The following is a 24,313-nucleotide window of genomic DNA, read 5'->3' on the forward strand; positions in this document are numbered from 1 at the left end:
CAGCCCCACATCCAAATCCCACCTATTCTACCTCCTTTACTCCTCTCACATTTGATCCTTCCCTCCACCCCCACTGTCCACCTCACTGGACCAGCCAGGATTATTCCAGCAGCCTCTTCACCAGTGTCCCTGCCTCTATCTTCCTCTGCACAGAAGTCAGGAGGCTCTTTCTAAAGCACAACACTGACCACGGCAGTGCGCTGCTCCAGTCTTCAGTGGCTCCTTACTTCCCTGAAGTGAAATCTAACCAGCTTCAGCACGACCGCCTGTCTCTGCGAGCACAGGCTCACCTCCCTAAACCCAGAATGTGCGAGTCACTACCGCCCCTCCTCCTACTTCTCCTGTAAGCCCTCCTCCTCAGCCTAGGTTACTGCCCGCTCCCAGGAAGCCTTCCGCGGACTGCTCATTTATGGGCCGCCATCCCTGCGCTGCCCCTTCCCCGCACTGAGCACACCATGCCCCCTTTCTGGCCGGGTCTGGATCTATGTCCCCCTAGACGGGTCGCCCCCGAGGGCAGGGGACCCTAGATGCAGGCACAGGGTACGTGAGCGTGAGTGGGGGCCGAGCTGCCAGGGATGTGCGTGGGCGGGGGTCTCCGCGTGCGTCCCGGGAGGGCGGCGGCTGTCGAGGCCGAGCTGGGCGCGCGCTCGGCCGGGCGGGGCGCGGGCCTTGGCGGTGGCTGTGGAAAGAAGAGGGTGGAAGCCCCGCCCCCCGCGCCCCTCCCGCCCCCCCGCCCCGCGCCTCCCGCCCACTCCAGCAGCCGCGAGGGGCAGCCGGCAGAGCGACGCGGAGCCCCGCCGGCGCGGACCCCGACGACGCCCCTGCCTGGAGCCCGCGCACCCCTGGCCGCCCTCGAGGGCCGGGAGCGGCGCCCGGCGGCCGCCCCTGCAGGTAACCGCGGGGAAGCGGACCGGGCTGCCGGGCTTGGGGTCTCCGAGGGCAGGACCTAGCCTGGGCTTCCCCTGAGATTGTATGGGACAGTGAGGGGTACCTTGGACTCCAGGGTGGGGATGGGATGGGGGACTCGGGCCAGGGGTCGTCGCTGGGATGCGGGAGCCCATTCCGTTCCCTGCTACCTCGGCGGAAGCCCAGATGAAGCCCAGATAAAGCCCCTTCCTCCCTTCTTTCCCAGAAATGGGGCGGGGGCTCCAGTTTCAGACAGTCCCGGTGAAATTCCTGACGATGCGACTCTGAGCAGTCACTTCATCTCGGGAGTCTCCCTTCCCACCTGTAAAATGGGGATGACAGAGTTTGCATCGCAGGATGGTGGAGCCGGGAGGAGGGAGCAGGGGCCTTAGACACCCTGCTGCAACCCCAGGCAGGGGAAGCCCCTCAGCTTTCCTCTCCCCATCACTGTGCCCTTTCTAGTTTGCTGGCAACCTCCCAGTTTCTCGTTTTTTCTGCCTCTGCCCCCAAGGCCTTCCTACTCTAGATGTCTTGGCAGCACCCCTAAAAGTGAGCCTGAGGTTCTGAGGAATGTCCCTGCCAGAGGCCCAGCACCTTCCTGTAGCCCGGGCCTGAGACCTGCAGGGGTGAGGGGGCTGTTGCCTGGCCCAGAGGGACTGGGGTCTCAGGGCCCCAGAACAGCCTCCCCATGTGTCTGTCCTGGGGCTGGAGACACAGTGGCCCCAGGAGTTCCAGGAGGAGAGATACCGTTTCGCCAGAGGAGCCCAGGAGCTGAGGAAGGGCAGACCCAGCTGAGTTCGCTTGTTGTGCGAATGTGTGGAGCCATGTATGAGCCTGTCAGTGTGTGCGTTTGTGGGGTGTGAGGGGGACAGTGAGTGTCTGCCACTGTGTTGTTCATGTGTATGTCAGTCAGTGTGTGCTTGTGTGAGGCCCTCAGTGTGTGTGAGAACATGCTAGGCTCTGGACACAGAAATGCCACTGAATTTCCTCAGGGGATTCTGGCAACCCAGAAGTCCTTCCTTCTGTCTGCCTTCAGCGTCTCTTGCTAAGTCCTGTGACCTTGCTGGTGACAGGGTCCATCCCCTCCTTGGAGTGCCCTTAGCGAAGGCAGACTCCCAGGGAGCTGCCTTGGGTGTTTGGAAGATCTGGGGGCTGTTGAGCTGGGATGGCTGGAGGGTCAGACAGTGTAGGGTTCCTCTCTGGGGACAGACCCTTACTGCCCTGAGCAGGTGGGGGGCCCTCAGGGAACCCAGGGGAGGAGATGGGGGGCAGTAACCTGGGCGGGGGAGTTGGTGGTCTCAGTCGGGGCATAGATGCCCCCACTGACCTCGAGCTGGGCTGGTGAACGCTGATAGACCCTCCAGCACACAATCACCCCAAAACGAAAATGAGGGTAATGAGGACATACCACAGACATACACAGTCATGCACAATCACGCACCAGAACATGCTTTACTGAAACCCACACCACTGCTGAAACCACAGACAGCATGTGCATGTGTGCGCGTGCTACAGACGAACTCCTACAGACACATGGTAGGCCCTACATGGCCCAGCCAGACATGCTCAGACAGGACAACATACACACTCCACACTCAGACACACTCATCAGGGTCTCTCTCTCTGGTTTCACTCTGTCCACACAGTGAAAATTAGTGTTTCTGCTCGTTGGCTCAGAGGAAAGGGAAAGAAAAATGGAGGTGACTGTGCCAGCAAGAGAGGGTCAGAAACCAAACAAGGCTGTCAGCCTGAGCAGCCCACCACCTCCCCTGCTCCAGGCCTAGGCCAGACTGAAGGTTGGTTGCCCTGCTGACCCCCAGCCCACTCCAGACCCCACAATGGTAGGCATGGGGCTCCCCCTGTAGGAAAGTGGGGACTCAGATGAGCTGGTCCCATCTGTGGCCCGAGGCACTTACAGAGCTGGGGTGGAAGAACTGGGGAGGCACAGTGGCCTCTCATATGGGGTACAGCTCGTCTCAGGGTGCTGGTCCAGGTATGCAAGGGGGAGGCACCTTGTTAAGCCAAATGTGTAGGGGAGGGACCATGAGGGGAGGCAGCAAAGAGGTGACTCTGGCCAGGGCTTTCAGGGAGAACAAGAACTCTGACAAGTGCAGGGGATGGAAAGGGTGAATGAGGGCATTCCAGTCAGAGGGAACAGCATGTGCGAAGGTGTGGGGGTGAGAAGCTGCAGGGTTCTCTTGGGGACAGTGAGTGCTTATTGGCTCATACAACGGGGGAGTGAAGGGGAGTGACATAACCACTTTGAAGTCAGATTTCCTAGGGCCTTATTCAGAGAAAGGGTGTGAGCGGCAGAGGGATGCAAATTGGAAATCACTCTGGTTGCTCTGGGGGTGCAAGGGCTAAGAGGGATCTTACAGGCAAGGAGGCCACTGAGGAGGCTGGGCAGAGTTTGAGGAGGAAGGTGATGGGGTCTGAGGTGGGTGGTTGCCATGGGGATGAGAGGAGAGTATAGATGGAGAGGAATAAGGTGAGAGACTGGATAGGCCTTGGAGATGCTTGGCTGTAGGGGTGAGGAGGGGGAAGGCCAGGAGCCTTGCCCTGGGTGATTGTGGCCTAGCCCCAGAGGAGACAGGTCAAGGGGAGATGTGGGTTTGGACCCCAGGGCCTGGTATGCTGAGATGTAGGGAGCTGAGTGTTGAGTGTGGCCAAGAGTCGGGGGATAGTTAGTGTCTGGGAGGCCTAGGTATGTATGACTAGACGCCCAAGTGGGTATGTGAGGCCACATTTGGGCACATGTGTGCCCAGACATCAGCCAAGGACATCACGGTCCCAGAAAGGGAATTCCAGACCCATTCTCTTCTGTGGACAACTCCAGGGTGGTGTGGACAGCAGATCTTAAGTGGAGGCAGCACGTGTAGTGAGGGGAAGAGCTGACCTTGGGTGTCAGACAGACCCCATGTGACCCTGGGGACGTCCCATCTCTGTGTCTCAGTTTCCTCATCTATAAAATGAGAATGCAAATACTTGTCTCCAGGGTCCTTTTGCCTGCAGAGAGGTGAGGAGTGGTCCCAGGTCACATACATGATCAGGGTGCAGCACTGAGAACTTTCACCCAGGCTTCTGATCAGAGCCTGTGACACCTCTCTGGTTGGATCCTGGGAAGGGGCTAAGGAGGGCCTGGCCCTGCCCCCATTCAGATTCTTGGAAAGTTTTGAATTGAGAAGTTACGGTCCCCATGCAGCCTGGATAGGCTGAGGTCTCTGGCTCTTACCGGGCACAGAAAGGGGTGGTAGAGGGTAGGGTCAGTGCCTCACGGGGATAGCCAGGCCTGCATTGTTGGCTCATCTCCTGGGCAGGATTATGGAGACTCAGGGGGGAACTTACCTCAGGTCACACAGCAGCCAGTGGCAGAACTGAGCTCTGAGGCCAGTGGGCTCTGCCTTCTCATCCTCCCAGAGGCTGCCTTCCCCTAGCAGGGCCCATCAGGAACCTGAGATGGAAGGAACCTTGTCACCTGAGGTTCTCTAATTTCAATTCTTTCTGTCCCCTCAGGGGAGGGTAACATAAGAGTTTATTGGGCACCTACTGTGCACCAGTCCTGTCTTTGTAACAGTGCTGCAAGGAGGGGTCAGTAGCCCATTTAACAGAGGGGGATGTGGAGGCTCAGGGAGGCCCGTCACCTGGCCAAGCATCCCCTGGCTGTGTGCCGAGCTGGGACTCATTCACCCCCAGGTCTCTGAGGATGTAGAGCTCGTGTTCTTCCCACTGACCTCCCAGGTCACTGCCCTCTCCAGAGCTTCGTTTGGCCAGGAAAAGAATGGAAGCTTAATTGCTGAGCATCCATCCACTGTGTACCAGGCACTTTCATACACAAGGTGCTTTTTTGAGGGGCAGGGAACATGGGGATTAGCAGTTATGAGAGGGTCAGGCTCAGAGAGAGGCCAGGACAATGAGGGCTGTCCTGGTGTTTTCTAGTAGCTCAGAATGCACTGTGGTCCTGGTGGGCCCTGTGAGGGAGGGCAGCCTCAGGGAGGAACGGGTCCTGGCCTTGGGTCTCAGTTCTGCCACTGGCAGTGAGCTTTCCCCTGGGTCTCCATAATCCCATTCTTGAGCTGGGCCAGTAATGCCTTCCCAGCCCTCCTCGGAGCCTGAGGTGAGCAGCAACGTAGATGGTGGGGTGGAGGGGTCACTTCTCCTCTCCTGAAGGACCCCAGGAGGCAGGAGGCTGACTCTTTGGTCCCCACCCCCATCCAGCGTCTGCAGCCCTCACAGACCAGAAGCTCTCTCTTCTGTCTAGCCTCCTCCCCTCCCACTGTGGTGGCTGCTGGCCGCCACACCGCTCTGCGTGGGCCCTCCAGGCCACGCTCCTTCTGACAGGCGACCACGGCTCAGCTCGTGGCAAACATTCTTTTCATAGTTCCCGGAGCACAGCAAATCCGGCTGCTTAGCCAGGAATGCAGGGGCTTGGGCAGGGGAGCCCCTGGGGGTCAGACAGGAGGGGCTGAGAGGATGTGGAAGATGACCCCGCCACACACCTACTGAGACACACACACAGACACACACACAGACACACACACACACTGTGCCTCAGCGCCAGGGAGCCGCGAGTCTGTCCTCATATGTGGACTCACTCAGCTTGCGTCCAAACCCTGGGCCTGGCTGGCTGGTGAATCTGGGCAAGTGACTTCTCTCTGAGCCTCTGTTTCTTCATCGGTAAAATAGGGTTTACAATTTAACCTCACAGGGCTTTGGGGGAGGCGTCATGGTGATAATGAGGATGAAAATAATAATAGTAAACATATATTGAGTGTTCCTTTATGCCAAGCACTGCTTGAAGTCGGCTACATGAAATTAACTCGTTTAACCCTCTTGAATGCTCTCTGACATGGGAATTACTCCCAAGCTATTGAGAAAGAAGCTGAGGCACAGACAAGACTCATGTGCTAGTAAGAGGCAGAGCTGGGAGAAGAGCATGAGCAGATGGTTCTTAACCTGTTAGGAATTTTTAAGCAAAACTCTTAGCCCAGGGCCAGCTCAGGTGGGGGCTCAGAAAATGGAGACTTCTTCTCCCATGAGCCTCCCTCTGGGAGGAGCTGATTGTTCATTGCATGGCCCTCAGCACCTCAGTTTGGAAAGTGGGGATGGGGACATGGCCCTGGGGCCCAGGCCAGCCTCCTTGGGAGCCTGAGCTCTCAGAAGCTGGTGGAGGACAGGGGTATAGACTGTCCCCCCCACATCTGGCCTGGGATTTAGCTGTAGGCAAGCTCTGTGCAAGGAGGAGATGTCGCCAGGGGAGGGACTCAAGGGGGAGATTAGGGAAGGCAGCCGAGGGCAGAGGTTAAGAACAGAGTGCCATTGAAGTCGGCTCAGGCACTGCCCTGGCATACCCACCCGCCCCACCTTCCTATTTCGTAGGATCGAGGGAGCCTCCTTGGTCAACTGGAGTGGGCTCCTGAATCCCTTGGTAGGAGCTACCCACTCTGTTTGCAGCCTTGCCGGTCTCTGTTGCCATCTGGGTTGAGCCAGCACAAGGTGGGAGTGGAGGAAAAGTGGGGAGAAGGACCCGTGGCTGAGGTCGCCAGGAAGCCCAAGTGTACAGGGGTTTGGCCATTTAGGGGCTGGGCAAGCCCCAAGGTTCAGATCTTGGCCCCAGTGCTTCCTGTCACCTTGGATAATGGATGTCATCTCTCTTGGCCTCAATGCTCCACCTCAGAAAAACTGGACAGAAATTCTCGCCTTACAGGGTTATGGGAGAGCATTAAAAAATAATGCCTGGAACATGCCTAGTGCTTTGTCTGGTCCATAAAATGTACTTGGGACTTTTAAAGACCATTATCATTAAGGGCTAACATGAGTGGAGCGGGTAGGGAGCCAGCCTGAAGCTGTGCTTGGGGTCTCTGATTTTGTCATTCAAGGCATTTCTCAGGTTGATCCCAGCCAGCCCTCTCATCTCAAACCATCTGTGTAGTGGAGAGGTTAACAGCCCAAGCTTTGGAGCCAACAGGCTCCAATCCCTCATGAGCTGTGTGACCTTTAGCCAGTTACTTAACCTCTCTGTCCCGTGGTTTTCCCCTCTGTAAAAAGGGAAGATGAAGGACCTACTTCACTGGGTTGTTGTGAGGATTAAATGAGCCAATTCATGAGAAGAGCCAAGAACAGTGCCTGGCACATAGTAGGTACACAATAAATGTTAGCTATAATCAGTTCATTTGTTTATTTATTTTAATTATGTCCATACCCTGAATTTGTTCAGGGTGTTCTTACCTTCATGCCTTCACACATGCTGTTCCCTCAGCCTGGACTGATCACCTCTTCCCATCACCATGCAGTTAAATCCATGTTCATCCTTCAAAGCCCAGGTCCAACATAAGTCAGTTCCCCTCCCTGGGCCTCATGGTGAGGTGGTGCTGGGGCCAGAGAAGCTAGGGTCAAGTTGGGCAGTGAGGACCTCCCAGCCACATTCCATCAGGCAGGCTGGGCCCTCAGAGAGAGCAGCCTCATGACCCACCCCTGGGGTCGTGATGTTCAGAGCGGTGTGGATGGAGGCAGGGCTCAGCTGAGCTGGAGAGAAGGCCTAGGAGCCGCTGGCTTCAGAGTCTGGCTGCTTGTGCAGCGGGAAGCCTGGGATGTCAGAGTTTCCATGGGAGTGGGCAGAGGCGAGCAAGCAGCTGGGGCAGAGAGTGACGCGGCCGGCAGGCCTCCCTGCCAGGTGGGCTGGCTAGGCGTCCCCTCCCCATCCACCCAGTATTCACGTCGGGGCCTGGGCTACTGCTCCAGCTACCCTGTGTAACCAGGACTAGAGCTTATGACAGCCTGGCATCATGGCTGATTGAGCCAGAAATGGGGACCTGGCCATCAACATCACTGATGTCAAAAACATCATCTCCCTTGCTCAGCAACCTTCTGTGGCTCCCCACTGCCTTCCCAAGAAATGCAAGCAGAGCATTTAAGACTCCACACTAAATTGCCCCAGCCTTCTCTGTTCCTGTTTGTCTTCTCAACCCCACGGCACTTCTGGGCCTTCCCTGTATCTGCCAAGCAGCTTCCTACTGCCTGAAATTCCTTTTCTTACTTTGTCTACCTTCCAGATTCCTACTTACCCTTCAGGATCTAGCCCCAATCTCCCTTCCTACATGAAGCCTTTTGGGGAAACTCAAAGGGGAACAATATTCCCTGCTCTGGACTCCCCTGGCCCAGAGACATTAGTCAATTGTGTGATAGCCTCTTGTCTGATGCCTCCAGCTAATTCAGGGCAGGGCATGGGGCTGAGCCATTTCTGTGTCCCAAGGCCTAGCCTTGGGTCTCCCACCTGGTAGGAACTTCCCCAGGCAGGATCCCTAGTCTATAGTAGGGGCGCCCCCAGCCCAGGGCCTGACATAGCGCAGGGACTTCTCCGACATGGACCCTGGCACGCAGAAGGGGGTTCTCCTCAGCCTGCACCCTAGGACAAGAGGAACGCCATCAACCCAGGGCCAGGCTCCGTGGGCACTGCTAAGTGTGCACGGAATGAATGGAGTCAGTCAGGGTGGGGCACATATCCAGGCTCCCTGAGAAGAGACTGAGGTGGGGGGGATGTTCCAGCAGGGGTTCCTGGTAAAAATCCCATGGCAGGCTCTGGGGTTGCTGTGAGTTATGGCAGGAGGGTTCCCCAGCTCCTGGCATCTTCCACACTGTTTTTCTCTTTCTTTCTCAGGCCTTCTTCTGCTGGGACCTTCAGAGGCCCCTCTGACCTGAAAGGTAAGCGAGATTTGGGGGCAGGGCTCCCTGATGTCCCCAGGTGGATGAGGCCTGTGCTTGCTGCTGGCTACCCTTGCTCCCTCCAGCTGCAGTGGAAGCCCCTCCCAGGCTCAGGGTGTCCTAGAGGGCAGCCCCTCTTGCAGGTGACCTCAGCTCCCTCCGGCCCAACTCGGAAGCAGCCTTTTCTCATTTGTGAACTATTTCGCCCTGGCTCCTTGGCGCGGCCGTGTTTGCTTGGCCTGCCCGGGTGCAGTGGCCTGGCTGCACTCCCAACGGGCCCCCTCCCTGCCCAGCCCAGCCCCTCCTGCCGACGGCGAAGCTGCCGCCACCACGCGGGGAAGCCGCGAAGGCCCAGGAATCTTGGCAGGCGCGGGGAGGCAGCAGGCGGCGGGTGGCGCTCCGGAAAAGGCTGCAAATGCGAACCAGAAGGCGGGGGACTGGCGGCTCAGGAGGCCCCGCCTGGCAGCCTGGAGCCTGGGGGTGCCTGGGTCTGGGGGCTCTCCAATGTCCAGTCTCAGTCAGAAGCTCAAGGCTTCTTCTGGGAAGCAAGCGATGGCACCAGCTGAGGCCTGAGCCCCAGGCGGGGAGAGGCTGGTCCTCTGGCCACCTGCCTGAGGATACATTGTTGCCCTGGGTCCTGTTCACTGCTGGGCCTCTTCTGGTTCATCTGCTGCCTGGCAGTTCCGACCTCCTTGGACACTTTATTGCTCCCCAAGATGTTCCTCCCTAGGGGAGCAGTGGGGTGTCTAGCCTCAGAGATGAGCAGAAGCTGGAGGTCTGGGAGGTGAACTTAGTTGCCTGCCACAAGGGAGGCTCAGCCCAAGCCCCCTCCAGCCCAGAGCTGAGAAGGACTCCAGAAGAGCCACAAAGAAAAAGGGACCCTGTGAGAAGCTATCCTGCGGGCTTGGCTGGAAGTGGGAGGTGAGTAGTCAGAGGCCAGGAGCTGGAGCAAACGGGCTGCAGACTGTACTGAGCACCGACTGTCGAGCCCCAGCTGGGGATGAATGTGGTAGGGGTTGGGGAAGACGTGCCGAGGAGGAGGAGCTGTTCTACCTGAGGAAGGCAGGGAAGGCTGCTTGAAGGAGGAGGCATTTGAGCTGGGTCTGAAATGAGGAATAATGTATTTGCCTGAAGGAGAAAGATAGAAAGGGCAATTCAAGCAAAGAGGACTGTGCAGGCAAAGGCAGGCAGGTGGGTACAGGGAAACATTGAGAAGTCTGGGGTGTCTGGATTCAGGACGCTGGGGCTCAGGGTGCAGTGGGCTCCTCTCACCCCCTAAATGTGGGTGATTTCCCCAAAGGGTGAGTCCAAGGCCCTCATCCAAGCTGCAGCAACCTCGCCGATGAAGCCTTATTATATAGCCTTAGACACAGCCTCCACAGAGCCTCTCTCTCTCTCTCTCTCTCTCTCTCTCTCTCTCTCTCTCTCAAGTTTCAGACCCACAGGTTCTCTGCCTTTTAGACATCCTCTACCCCAGAAGTCCCCTAGTCTTCCTTGCTCAGATTTTTGCTCTGCTCTCAATTTGGAATGTTCCACCATTGCCTGCCCCTATGGGCATGTTGAACTCTGACCTGTCCTTCAAATCTCCTTCCATTGCTGCTTCCCAAATTGAGGTCCCCGGTGGTCTGAGAGCCTCACCTGCAGGGGTAAGGGATGTTAGGATTCTTGGTGGAACTGAAGCCTGGTAGGGTAGACAAGGTGGGCAGAGGGCAGCACTCCTGTCCTGCCATCAGTCTGGATGATGAGCTGTCCCCCCAGCAACCCTGTCCCAGCCTGGCCACCTCCTTCCACCCCCGCTCCCAGATTCCAGGCAGCTGTTTGGCTTTGGAGCAGTCCTCACATCTGCACATTTAAATTTGAGGGGTTCAGAGTTCCAGCGATCCTGCAAGACAGTGAGCTCAGCTCATGGGCACTGGGTCCCGCAAGTTTCCACCCAGACTTTGTGGGGCTGCTCAGGGATCGTCCAGGGAGGTCAGACCCAGACTTGACGTTAGCATTAAGGTCATAAGTGCTGGCCTTTCAGAGGTTTCCATCAAGTGACCAACAGCTAGAGATTTCAGAGCCTGGAACTACGACAGGATCTGGTTACAAGGACATAAGGGAGGACAGAAAAAGACAGGGTCACAGAGAGAGGGGGATGTGACACAGGATAGGAGGAGGGAGACACACCAGGGGATGCCTGAGACACACAGGCAGGTGAGGGTCTGGATGCAGTGACACAGAGACACAGAGGAAGGGACACAGATGGGCATGGCACACACCCATGTGGTTCCCGCAGTGAGCTGGTCCCCATCCTCCTCCTTACACACAGAACTCTTAGATCTAGAGTGTGTCCGCCCCCAGTCATGATCTGGGGGTTTTGCTGATCTCACCAATCTTTCCACTCTCTCTGCCTTCTTCATCTAATTGGTCCAAATCCTATTGAGTCTAAGTTACAGTCTATAGTCTGTATCCTCATGTTCCACGTCCTTAGATTCAACCAACTGTGGATTGAAAAAATTCCAGAAAGTTCCAAAAAGCAAACTTTGAATTTGCCTTGTTCCCAGCAACTATTTACATTGTATTAGATGTTGTAAGTAATCTAGAGATGATTTAAAGTATATGTGAAGATGTGCATAGGTTATATGCAAATACTACACCATTTTATATAATGGACTTGAACATCTGCAGATTTTGGTATCTGCAGGCGGTCCTGGAACCAATCCCCTTCAGATACAGAGGGAAGACTATATGCTTCCTCCTCCAGGAAGCCATGTGAATTGCAGAATAACATGGAATTTATCGTATTGGTACTAGAGAGCCACTGGAGAATCCAGAGCAGAGGAGAGCCGTGGGCAGAGCTGTGCTAAAGTGTGGTCCACATACAGGCAGCATCAGCATCACCTGGGAGCTTGTTAGAGATGCAGATGTTGGGCCCTACCCATGCCTACTGAATCAGGATTCCTGGGGGTATAGCCAGGAACCTGTGTTTTAAAACACCATCTGATGCACACTAAAGTTTAAGAAGCACTGTTGGAGTATCTCTAGGCTATATTGAGGAAAACAGGGAAGCTGAGGTGGAGAGAGGCTGTTATGATAATCCAGGTGAAGATTTGGCAATTGAATTTAACAAACCTTTCTTGAATGGCTGGAATGTGCCAGGCTCTGGGTGAGTAAAAGGTCTGTATTAGGGCAGAGAGAATGGGGAGGAGGGGAAGGAACAGAAGTGAGAGGAGTAGAGGAGACAGAGTCCCGAAGTTTGGATTGGGGGGTTGAGGGTAAAGGAACAGGGCTGCCAAGTACAGTTGTGCAGGTTGGTTATCGTACAAGGGCACCGAGGAAGGGCAATGAGTAGGGCCTGAGTTAGCTGGAAGGAGGAGTAGTCTTTTCTAATTGTGCTCAAGCTAGAGAGATTCGTTACCTTCGCCATGTAAGGAAGTAAGGGTCAGAAGTGACGTCCAGATTTCTGGCCTGGGCACCAGGGAGGTGGGGAGAAGCAAGTAGTTGGGGAGAAGGTAATGACAGCAGTTTGGGTGGAGGTGTCTGAGGGACAGCCAGGGGAAAAGGCTCAGCTCATGGTTGAACACAAGTCTGAGGCTCTGGGAGAGGTAGCTGGAAACAGATGTGGGAGTCCTTGGTGATGGGACTGGAACCATGGGAGCTGGGGAGAGCTGGAATCTGTGGGAGAAACATCCAGAGAGAAGGGAGGATGTCTGAGCCAGCTCCCTGGGGCAAGCCTGGCTCTGCAGAATGGGCAGAGGGAAGGAGCAGAAGAATCTGAGGAGGATCCTCTCTGGGAAGGAGGAAGGCAGGGTCACGAGGTGGCAGTCAGTGCTGGGGAGAAGGAAACGGAGGTGAGAGGGTGAGGGGTAGAGACAGTTCTTTCAAGAAGCTTGGCTGAGAAGGGCTGCAGAGAGAGGACGGTGGCCTGCGGCGGGGGTTGGGCCTGTATGGACATGGGATGGAGAGGCTGGCGACTGAGGGGAGGCATCCACAGACAGTGAGAGGCCCCTCGAGGAGGAGAAAGAGGTGTGGAGGGGCCCGGGCCTTGAGTGGGGGACCAGACCCCCTTCATCTGAGACTCAGGGAAGGGGGGTGGGGTGGGAAAGGGCGCTTTGATTTCTGCAAGCTGGGAAGAGGTGGGGGCATGGGGGCTCAGGAACCCAGGAGAAGTCTGGAGCCTCCAGGCTCAGCCATGGGGTTGGGCATCAAGCCCAGCGGGTGAGGAGGGCAGCTCATCTCCATCCTCGTCTTGAGCAGGCTGTGTGACCTCTGGTCAGTGTCATCTCAGGAGCGGTTAGGAAAAAGCCTGGAAGGCCAGAAAATTTACTTTAGGGAACTTCACAAGGTCTTGGCCTTTCGCAGCAAGTCACCTGAGGTTTCTAAGGGTTGGAGGAGATGTTACTTTGCAGCAGGAGGAACTCAGGTTAGACTGAAGGGAGGACTTTCTGGCCATCAGGAAAGCAGGACAGGGAAGTGTGGAGGGGCTGATGGCTCAGACCATCTCAGTTTACCCTTTCACAGATGAGGACACTGAGGTTCAGAAAGGTTAAGTCAGTTGCCCAAGATCACCCACCTGGTAAGTAGCTGTGCTGGAATGGAAGTTCAGGGGCTGCCCGGGACCTAGAGGGCCTTAGGGCCCCCCAGGGCTGGACCCCTGATAGGGAGAGTCTGAGCAAGAAATGCTGCTCACCTGTTGAAATGGCAGAGACCGGGTTGGAGAGAGAAAGAGAGACAGAGAGAAATAAGTCATGGCCAGAGACCCAGGGTGAGAGCAGAGCAAGGCTGGGTGAGTGGGGAGACAGGAGGCTCTGGGGGAACAAGCGGGGAAGCCGATCCCGCAGAAATGTCTCCACAACAGGAAGCGTCTCATAACATACCTGTGGTTTGGCCAGGCCCCGGGGCTGCCTGAGCTCCCCACAGCTCCCTCAGCTGCAGCCACCCTTCTGGGGTGGGGGGCTTGGAGCAGCGGGAGCCTGCTCAGAGCTGCGTACCATCCACCCACCCGGAGAACTGGGGACGGGGGGCGGGGGGGTGGCTGCCAGGGCCATACTAGCCACACCCCTGCACGGTCCGCTGGGAGCCTGCGCCCCGCCCTTTTTATCTGGACCTCTGATAGCATGAAATGGAATGGGGAGTGGGCAGGCCCTTAAATTCCGTAGGACCGCTTGGGCCCCCTCTGCTGGTCGCCCCTGGGATAGGTCACTCCTTTAAGAGGGGACTGGTGGTGGTTGGGCTGGTGGTCGCTGTTGCTGATGCCCATTCCCCTCTAGAAGCCTTGACCAGTCAGAGGGAGAGGGGTCTGCATTCATGCCGCTTTTTCCTTCTGTTAGTGTCCATCCCCCTCCCACCCACCCTCCCCCGCTGCCCATTGGTCTGAAAGACCCTGCAGCACTACCCGCTCCCAGCCAGTTTCCTTGGCTGCCCCGGGAGGAGGCCCAGGCTGCCACAAAACGCTGACTTGGACAAAATGCTGTTTTACGGGGATTTGTTGAAAAGGGGGGAAATCCCCGTTAAGGACTTGCAGCTGTCCAAACACTGCGTCTACCCTGCTGCCGCCACCAGTCCATCCCCTGAATCAGCGTCTCCTTATGCATCCCACCTCCTGCCATTGCCAGCCCAGCCCCTTCCCAGCTGCCCTGGCTCCTGCCTTCCTTCCTAAGAGGTCACCAGAGAGGGTGGTGGCCTGCCCAAGGTCACACAGCAGAGTCAGGCTTGAGCCTCAGGGCCCTCCCCCAACCCCTGACACCCCTGCTTGGCCGTCATTCCTTGTGGGGAGCAAGCGAATGGATCAGATGTTCCTGCCTGTGTGCCTCTATTCCCTATGCAGCTGTTCTTAGCTGAAGTTCCTTGATTGTGGCCACATGAATGTCCCACCTCTTCTCATTCTAGCCAACACATAAGCCCCTCTGGCCTGGGGAGGGGTTCCCAGGGCTGTGTGAGATGTATCTGTGCAAAGTCTGAGTGAGTTATTGGTGTGATCTTTAAATCTGACAGAAAAATGAGTTCATCTAATATTTATGGAGCATCATTCTGTGCCAGCCAAGTCCTGTGCTGGGCGTGGAGTCGGGGGAGTGGGGCGGGTAGAGTGAGTAGAAGAGCCAAAGAGGGAAACAAGAGCTGTGAGGGGGACCTGCAGGCATCAGCAGAGCCCTGGGGAGGCATCCAATAGACTTCCTGGACATCCAAGAATGAGTAAGAGTTAGGAGGTGGAGAAGCAGTAGGGCAAACCGAATGTGCAGAGGCCAGAGAGCCTCTGGGAGCCTGCGGTGGGGGTGGGGGAGGCGGGAAAGGGGTGCCACTGAAAAGGAGGCAGGGACTCAGAGGCTCCCAGGCACCCTCGGCTGTGAGGGTGGCCAGGGTTCGGGGGCAGTCCCTCCCACCTGGGCTGCCATGATGCACCAGTCCAGGGCCATCAATCCTCTCTGCAGCTCCTTGAACAGGCTCAGTGCACCCCTTCTCTGGCCATGCGCGTGCTTTTCCTCCCCAGCCCCCACCTGGACTGGCACAGCCTCCTCCCCTCTAAGAGCTGGAGTAATGTTTCCCTCCTCAAACCCACAGGCAGCTTGGAGCTGGAATAGACTCTCTCAGTTTGCTTCTCTCTCTGTCTAGCTCTCCCCGCTTCCTCCCCCATGACAGTCTGTCCCAGCGGTTAAGAGCTCAGGTTCTAACAGACCTCTGCTCAGATCCTGGCTGCCCGGTCTAGTTGGTGGGTGCATCACTGTACTTGTCTCAGCCTCAGGTTCCTCATCTATAGAAAGAGGACTCACAATAGCTCCTCTTTCTCAGGGATCTTGTGGGAGTTAAATCATACGCAGAATACACAGCGACTAAGCGGTGCCTGACGGGAGGTGTGAGCTGCCACCCTCTCTCAGACACTCCTTCCTCCAGAGGAAACACCTGCTCTGGGGTCCTGTGGCAGACCTGCCCCACCTCAGCAGAGGGAACTCGGTGCAGGAGGTGCTAGGATAGGGCAAGTTCAGGGAGCTACAGGGTGTGGGGCAGGGATGCTTCCTGGAGACCCATGTTGCCAAGAGGAATGAAGTGGGGAGCTGGCTGGGTGAGGCGTCCTGCCCCAGCTCCTGACTGGACCTGGGTCTCTTCCTCTGGCACCCTGCCTGCCTGTGCTCCCCCACAGTCCTCCTCGCCACAGGCACCCTCCCAGCTGAGCCTGAGGCTGCCTGCACCCTCCATTGCTCCAACCCCCAGTGAGGCCTCAGGTCAGCATGGGAAGGGGGCCAGGGCTCCCTAGAGCCAAAGCTGCCCAGAGGCTTCCTATGGTGGTGCCATGACCTTGGCTTCTGGCCCACGGGCCAGAGCCACACACTCCCCTTGCACTGCTTCCTGCTGCAAGCTCTACCCCTCCGCCAGACCCCCACCTCTGTTGCCCACCCACCAGGCAGAGCATTCTGGCTCTGCGCAAGTATGAGCATCACCCCACCCCAGTAGCCCCCTAGCTCAGGTGGCCAGTGCAAGGGGGCCCTATTCTGCTCTGGAGAGTTCAGATGATGCCGTGATTAGGGGCTGGGGCTCAAGAGTCAGACTGCCTGGGTTTAGGTTCTGACTGCATCCTGGTTTCCTCATCTGTAAAACCGGGCTGCTAAGCCTCAGAGCTGAATGTGGACAGAATGTCGAATGTTAGGGGAGTGCCTGGCCAGGGCCTCCATCAGCAGTGGCTGAGGGCCAGGCCTCTATGGGCTCGGCCCCACGCGTCCCCACACCAGTCATGGTGCAGATAGAGCAGGGGGCCTGTGTTGAGGTGTGCGAGATTCTTAGTCTAAGTTTCCATTTCCACGTCTATAAAATGGGGGATAATAACTGTATAAGCCTTGGTGGGGGTCACTGAGGATAAAGTGAGGGGAAGCTGGTGCAGCCCTGCCTGGCGCATGGAGAGCCCATGGGTGGCAGGTGTTACTATTTTGCTGGAGCTCAGGGAGGCTGAGTGACCTGCCCAGGGTTACAGAGAAGCTGATGGCAGGGCAGGTTGGCAGCTTCACCGACCTTCTCAGGAGCCCAGCATCCACTCTGGCAAAGCCCCGTGTGACACTGAGTTTGGAGGGACACCGCACTGCAGCTCCAGACTCAGCCCGGCATGCATCCCTGGGTGGGCACAACTCACCCTCACCCCCACCCCCTTCCTGCAGCCAAGCACAGGCATGGAGAGGTCCCTGGGTGGGGTGAGGGGAGTCCAGAGCAGGGATGCCAGGGGTGGGATTTCCCTGAGGTGTACAAAGTACCAGGCTAGTCCCCTACTCAGATATTGAAGGGTGCCTGCTGTGAGGCAGACACAGTATCTCTAATCATCACAGCAGCCTGAGAAGCAGGTTGTTAACACAGTTTATAAGACTTTCCTGAGATACAATTCACATAGCATACAATTGGCTCATTTAAAGCGTACAAGTCAATGATTTTTTAAGGTGTCCACAGAATTGTACAACCATCATCACAATCAATTCAGAACATTTTCATCACCTCTAATAGAAACCCTGTTTCCATTACATTAGCAGCCACTACCCATTTCTCCTCCCTCCTCCAGCCCTAATCTACTTTCTGTTTTATAGATTTACCTATTCTGAACACTTCATGCAAGTGGGATCATATATGATTTTGTGACTGGCTTCTTCACTTAGTATAATGTTTTCAAGATTCACCTATATTGTAGCTTTTATCAGTACTTCACTTCTTTTAAGGTTTTTAATTTGTTAATTTTAATTTTAAATTTTTTCTGGGGGGAGGTAATTAGGTTTATTTATTTATTTGTTTAACGGAGGTACTGGGGATTGAATCCAGGACCTCAGGCACGCTAAGTACGTGCTCTGCCACTGAGCTATACCCGCTCCCCCCACCAAGTACTATACTTCTTTTTATTGCTGAGTAATATTCCATTGTGTGGATATACCACACTATCCATTCATCAGTTGATGTCATCTGTGTTCTTTCTACTTTGTGGCTGTTATGACTAATGCCACTATGAACATTCATGTACACGTTTTTGTGTGGACGTGTTATTTCCATTTTACAGATGAGGAAACTGAGGTTCACAGAGTGGAAACCTCTTGTCCAGGCTTCCCCAGCTGGTGAGTGGAGGACTCAGGCCACCTGTCCAAATCTAGAGCCTGTGCTTCTTCCCAACCTGGGCCTTCTTCTCAGAGTGGAGCTAAATGCTGTGACAGGGCTAGGTCACGACACAAAGGATTGAGGGGGTAACTCTATAGAGGACAGGGTGACAGCTTTCTTGGGCCTGGAAGGACAAGTAGGAGAAGGGAAGAACATTGCAGGCAGAGAAATGGCAGGTGCAAAGGCCCAGAAGTGTGAGGCTGCCTGGTGTCCTGGACAAAGGTATGGAGGAGGGGAAAGGCAGAGAAAGGGGTGGTAGGTGGTAAGGTTGGAGACACAGGCACCAAATTGATGATTAGACTAAAAGGCCTTGAAAGCCATGGACTTGATCCTGAAGGCAGTGGGGAGGCCCAGAGGCCATTGACGTAATGTGAGGCCAGACAGACCTGAGTCAAAGCCTAGTTCTGCTTCCTAGAGACCTTTGCTTTAATTTTGTCATCTGGAAAATGGGGATGATAATAATAACACCTTGGTAAAGCGTTGGGAGGATTAAGTGAGCTCCCATCTCTAGAGAGCTTAGCCCTGTCTCGGGCAGAGAGCCAGCCCAGCACAGGTAGCAGGTGTGCTCATCAAAGGGTTTTTGGCAGGGCTGTGTGAAGGTTAGAGGTGCTCTGGAATGGCATCTGGCTGCAAAGTGAACGGTTTAGGGGAGGCTGTTGTCCCTGGCAGGGGCCCCCGGGGAAGGGACACACTCCAGGGGCAGTGGAGAGCTATGGGCAGGGTTAGGAGAGGTTAGTAACTTCTATAGACTCTTGGGACTTTGAGAATTTCTTGTGACTAATGTCTAAATTCTGATCTTTTTGTGACTCGCTGGGCCTGGTGCCAAACCACCCCATGGGCTGGCTTGACGGCCTCTCTTGTTCCTCTTTGCAGCACGTCTTTGGACGCCATGCGGGGGGCTCTGACGCCCCTGTCTTCGCTGCCGCCACCTCTGTTGCTGCTGCTACTGGTGCTGGGGTGTGGGCCGAGGACAGCCGCCAGCGGAGGGGCCGCCGGGGCAGCGGGCTACGCGCCGGTGCAGTACGTGCAGCCCATGCACAAAGGACCCGTGGGGCCGCCCTTCCGCGAGGGCAAGGGCCAGTACCTGGGTGAGTGTCTCCCCACCCCTCACAGTCTGGGACAGCTCTGACTCCCAACTCCCTGCCTCCCGACCTCCACCAGCTCTTCCCAGGCACACCCCCCCTACCTCCCATAGCCCCTCAGTCCCCACTAAAGACCACCCCATCCCACTTTCTTCTTGATCCTGGTCCATGGCCTCCCACCCCAAGAGGGCCTGGAAGCGGGGGACGGCTGGCTGGCCGAAGTGGTCTTTAGGTGGGATGTGTTGGGGGGAAGGTATGTGGTGAAGTTGACAGGAGGGGGCGCTCGGGGCGGGGCAGGGGGTGGCGAGATCCGACTGGCTCTAGGGAGGGCTGCTGGTGCCACCTGGTGGCCAGTCCACCCCCAGTCGTGCAGGGATGAGTTCTTGGGGAAGGCCCAGCCTGGATAGGTTGGGTGCTAAGAGCCCTGGGTGTGGATACCCAGGGCTCTTAGCACCCAAGGTGGTCCCTGGACCTCCTCTAAATTCCATTTTCCTTGAGAGCAGGGAGGGGGAGACCAGGGCGTGGGTGTCATGAGCGGGTACAGAACCTTGTTTTCTCATATTGCTCTCTATGCTGATGTGGGGAGTGGGAAGACGGGTCCCCTGTCCCCACTGTCCAGGCCGCTGACTGCCTCTTCTCTTTCTCTCAGAAATGCCTCTCCCGTTGCTGCCGATGGACCTGAAAGGAGAGCCCGGCCCCCCTGGGAAGCCTGGTCCTCGGGGCCCTCCTGGCCCTCCTGGCTTCCCAGGAAAACCAGGCACTGGAAAACCTGGGCTACATGGGCAGCCTGGCCCTGCTGGCCCCCCTGGCTTCTCCCGAATGGGCAAGGCTGGTCCCCCAGGGCTCCCGGGCAAGATTGGACCACCAGGGCAGCCAGGGCTTCGTGGGGAGCCAGGGATACGAGGGGACCAGGGCCTCCGGGGACCCCCAGGGCCCCCTGGCCTACCTGGGCCCTCAGGCATTGCTGTCCCTGGAAAACCAGGCCCCCAGGGGGTTCCAGGTCCCCCAGGATTTGGGGGGGAGCCTGGGCCCCAGGGAGAGCCTGGGCCCCCAGGTGATAGAGGCCTCAAGGGGGAAAATGGAGTGGGCCAGCCAGGGCTGCCTGGAGCCCCAGGGCAGGGGGGTGCCCCCGGGCCCCCTGGTCTCCCTGGTCCAGCTGGCTTGGGAAAACCAGGTTTGGATGGGCTTCCTGGGGCCCCTGGAGATAAGGGTGAATCTGGGCCTCCCGGGGTACCAGGACCCAGGGGGGAGCCAGGGGCTTTGGGCCCAAAAGGGCCCCCCGGGGTGGATGGTATAGGGGTACCAGGGTCAGTAGGGATGCCAGGCCCTCAGGGCCCAGCAGGGGCCAAAGGGGAACCAGGAACCCGGGGCCCCCCTGGCCTGATAGGCCCTACTGGCTATGGGATGCCAGGGTTGCCAGGTCCCAAGGGGGACAGGGGCCCAGCTGGGGTTCCAGGGCTCTTGGGGGACAGGGGTGAGCCAGGTGAGGATGGGGAGCCAGGGGAGCAGGGCCCACAGGGCCTTGGGGGCCCCCCTGGACTTCCAGGGTCTGCAGGGCTCCCTGGAAGACGTGGACCCCCTGGGCCTAAGGGAGAAGCAGGGCCTGGAGGACCCCCAGGAGTGCCCGGCATTCGGGGTGACCAGGGTCCTAGTGGCCTGGCTGGGAAACCTGGGATCCCAGGAGAGAGAGGGCTCCGAGGGGCCCATGGACCCCCTGGACCGACTGGACCCAAAGGTGAGCCAGGCTTCACGGGCCGCCCTGGAGGACCAGGGGTGGCAGGAGCCCTGGGGCAGAAGGGTGACTTGGGGCTCCCTGGGCAGCCTGGCTTGAGGGGGCCTTCAGGAATCCCAGGACTCCAGGGCCCATCTGGCCCTATCGGGCCCCAGGGCCTGCCAGGCATGAAGGGTGAACCAGGCCTGCCAGGGCCCCCTGGAGAGGGGAAAGTGGGGGAACCTGGCATGGCCGGGCCTATAGGCCCCCCTGGGGTCCCTGGTTCCCCAGGACTCACGGGCCCTCCTGGGCCTCCCGGGCCTCCTGGCCCCCCTGGCGCCCCTGGGGCCTTTGATGAGACTGGCATCGCTGGCTTGCACCTGCCCAACGGTGGCGTGGAGGGAGCTGTGCTGGGCAAGGGAGTCAAGCCACAGTTTGGGCTGGGCGAGCTGTCGGCCCACGCCACGCCCGCCTTCACCGCTGTGCTCACCTCACCCTTCCCCGCCTCGGGCATGCCCGTTAAGTTTGACCGGACTCTCTACAATGGCCACAGTGGCTACAACCCGGCCACCGGCATCTTCACCTGCCCTGTGGGCGGGGTCTACTACTTTGCTTACCACGTGCACGTCAAGGGCACCAATGTGTGGGTGGCCCTATACAAGAACAACGTGCCAGCCACCTACACCTACGACGAGTACAAGAAGGGCTACCTGGACCAGGCATCTGGCGGGGCCGTGCTCCAGTTACGGCCCAACGACCAGGTCTGGGTGCAGATGCCCTCGGACCAGGCCAACGGCCTCTACTCCACCGAGTACATCCACTCCTCCTTTTCAGGATTCTTGCTGTGCCCCACATAACCCGCGGGGGCCCCTGCTGCCCTGGCCTCGTCCTCTTTAGTGGTAGAGAGACCTTCTCACTTACAAAGAACCTCCACTTAAAGGAAAAAACCAAAGGCTGAACAGAGGCGGGAACAGAGGCGGCCGTGGCCTTGGCCTGAGGAGACTGACTGGGTGTTTCCCTCCTTGGCTGAGGTTGTTTCTGGAAGAAGCTGGCCTGAGTTCTTCTCCCCCAAGTGTCTGTGCAGTTTTGGGGTTGTGCCCCAATTCCAGCCCTGCCTGACCTGCAGACAGGGCCCTAGGGCACCCGTCCCAGCTGGCAGAGATCCCTGCCCCCGTGAATCCTGGGCTCTGCTGGGCGGTGAAGGATGCTGCTTCTCTGTGAATCAGAGCTGAGAGGGGAGTGAATTCCCCCATCCATCGCCCTGGGGAGACATATTCCCAAGCCCTGCCCTTTCTGCTGGCCCTCTGATGGCACCTGCATGGGGAATGGGGCGTGGCCCATCTCTCACTACTTGGCTGGGGCTCTTCCAGCTCCCCCGGGACCTCCAGCATAAGACAGTGGGTCCCCTGGGAGAGTTTTAGTTTCTCTCCAGGGGAAAGGGAGATGAGGGGGGCCACAGAGGTGGCCAGTGTGGACACCCTGCCAGGACTGCAACCCCAGCAGTGGCGCAGTGGTGTCAGGCTTGTCCATGGCAGGTACAGGTGCATGGCCCCTCCTGCAGGCTCCTGAGAAGGGCCGACCCCCTTTCATTGCTTTCATTTCATTTCATTTCATTTCATGGGAAATGGCAGTTTGAGGGGTAAAGACGGGGGTCGGGCAGGATGGCAGCTCCTCAAGTGCGCCTCTATCTCCCAGGCTGCCCCCACCAGCTCTGGCTCTGTTCAGTACGAGGGCAGCCGCCCAGGTTCCTCAGGACAGCCACAGGCGCACAGGAGGCAGGATGGGCAATAAGCGACCAAGAGTATGCCTCCCTTTTTCTCCTTTCACCTGCTGGGGGAGGGCTGATTTTTTTCAGACAAGATTGTAAGAGATCCTTGCCACCCCTCAACTCCAGTATCCCTAAGGTAGACAGCTTCTTATTTGCCCTCAGAACAAGGTGCACACGAGCTCGGGGATGAAGAAGGCAACTGCCTGCTTGTCCTTAATAAGAACCATGTGGTGGTTATGTGTCAACTAGAGGGGTTAACCTGTGGGGGCTTCCTCTCCTTCCACTCTCTGGTTCCAATTTCCTGTTTTAGGCAGGATCAGGGCCTGGGAGGCTGAGGCCCTGAGAAAAAGGGTGCCAACAGGCCCCTTTGGAGTGAATTCATTCTGCATGTTTCTGCCATCTTCTGCAATCAGAGCTCCCTCGGCAGGAAACAGGCAGGACCTCCTCCTGTCCCCTCAGCCCCTAGTTCAAGTCGAGTGGATACCACTGAGGTTTGGACCAAGCGTGCACCTGGGCCAGACCACGTGCTCTTGCTGCCCTGCTCCGGTTCTAGCCAATGGCAGCCTGCCAGTGTTGGGAATGAAGGCTGACCCCCAACCTCTGACTTGTCACACTGTGGCTCCCTTGGGCCCCTCGCCAGGCCTCCTCCCCACCCAAAACTTCTCCAAAAAGCAGGCCATTTGACTGCTGGCTTTAACTTTCAAAAAGAGAAATGAAAACCCCAATCTGTCCAACTGGCACTTTAACAGGTTTTGGCTGGGGTTCCTGGCGGGTTTCTTACTCATCAGCATCTACGAGAACTAAGTCTCAAACCTTACCTCGTGGGGACCATCTGCTCAGCCTCCTTCCCGGGTCAGAGCCACCACTACCTGACCTGATAAGCAAGAGTTCCGATGAGCGGAAATTCGTCAGCTCCCGGTGGGAGCCTAGAGCCCTAAGGAGGGTTACAAGGAGCCAAAAAAAAAAAAAAAAAAAAAAATCTGTTTCATAGAACTGAGCTTCTGCTAAATATCATTCCTGAAGCCTCTGGGGAGAGGTGGGTGTTTCTGAAATGTTTATGGGGTTTAGTTCAGGTGTCCACTTAACTGACTCGTTTTGATAAATGATGCTGGGTTTTAACAATGAGAACTACACTTACCTTGGGTATTTTTATATTGATTCCTCATTTTTTTTTAAAGATTAAGGTTTAAATGTTTTCCATTAGTAATTTCATGTCTAACCTGGTATAGGAAGCTTAGTTCTCTACATACCTATTATGTGCCCTGTGTCACAGAAGAATCGGGAAAAATGCACTTGGGAATCAAAGAAAATGGGACTTCTTTTTAAAAGAAAAATGGTATTGACTGTATTGACGCAATCTCAATAAAACCTGTTGTATAAACAGCGCTGTGCTGAAACTGGCCTTGAGGCAGAGGTGTCTCAAGCCTCTGGATCTCATAAGGCACCAGGGAGCTTCCCTGGGGCTCTTGCTCTGCCCCCTCTACTCAAGGAGCCTGCATACCTCCCCAGCTCCCCAGCCAGGGCTTCTGTCACCACTGATTCAGAAGTACTTGATTCTCCGAAGCTGCCGAGGCTCTGCACCAAGTGGCATTTTAAGAAACCAAAGAAAGGCAGTGGCTGGAGCTGGGGGGGATGGAACATTCCTGCAAGCTCTCAGGGGTAGTGGAGCATGACAGCAGGCTCAGGAGCCCACGGGCCAAGTTTCAACATCTGATACAAATTATGAATGAAATGAGGAATCTGCTCCTGTGGGCGGTGTTAGTGCCAGGCCCAGGGCCGAAGGCAGGGCAGGGGGAGCTGTTCTGGGAGAGAGCTCCTGCCCCACAGCTCACCACACTAGGCAACGAGGGATCTGTCCCTGCCTCTGGGGGTGGGGACGGCAGACCTGAGGCCAGTCCATGCCCTGAAAAGTCCTGTGGTTTGCCCCAGCCTGGAAGAACCCCACCCTGGCTGAAAGCAGGCCCAACAGTCCTGAAACCTCAGGCTAGCTGCAGAGCTGAGCGTGCGTCTCTACTGGGACTAGAATATTCCTCAAGTTTGAGGGGAAGCGTC

General features: G+C 56.9%; 1 protein-coding gene across 3 annotated transcripts; it reads left to right on the forward strand.

The window, feature by feature from the left end:
* The first annotated feature begins 750 nt into the window (after positions 1-750).
* On the forward strand, positions 751-23,644 carry COL8A2 (collagen type VIII alpha 2 chain). Of its 3 annotated transcripts, XM_074376860.1 has the most exons (4): positions 751-891; positions 8,561-8,604; positions 18,574-18,788; positions 19,432-23,644. In XM_074376860.1, exons 3-4 carry the CDS (start codon positions 18,590-18,592, stop codon positions 21,348-21,350), a joined length of 2,118 nt encoding a protein of 705 aa, XP_074232961.1. In that variant the 5' UTR covers positions 751-891; positions 8,561-8,604; positions 18,574-18,589; the 3' UTR covers positions 21,351-23,644. The 3 variants fall into 3 exon arrangements, with proteins under 3 accessions (XP_074232961.1, XP_045376301.2, XP_045376300.2); XM_045520345.2 differs by lacking the exons at positions 751-891; positions 8,561-8,604 and adding an exon at positions 8,975-9,525; XM_045520344.2 differs by lacking the exons at positions 751-891; positions 8,561-8,604 and having other exon boundaries at positions 18,141-18,788.
* The last annotated feature ends 669 nt before the right edge of the window (positions 23,645-24,313 follow it).

The sequence above is a fragment of the Camelus bactrianus genome, chromosome 13 (genome assembly GCF_048773025.1).
Source record: "Camelus bactrianus isolate YW-2024 breed Bactrian camel chromosome 13, ASM4877302v1, whole genome shotgun sequence".
Classification (NCBI taxonomy): Eukaryota; Metazoa; Chordata; class Mammalia; order Artiodactyla; family Camelidae; genus Camelus; species Camelus bactrianus.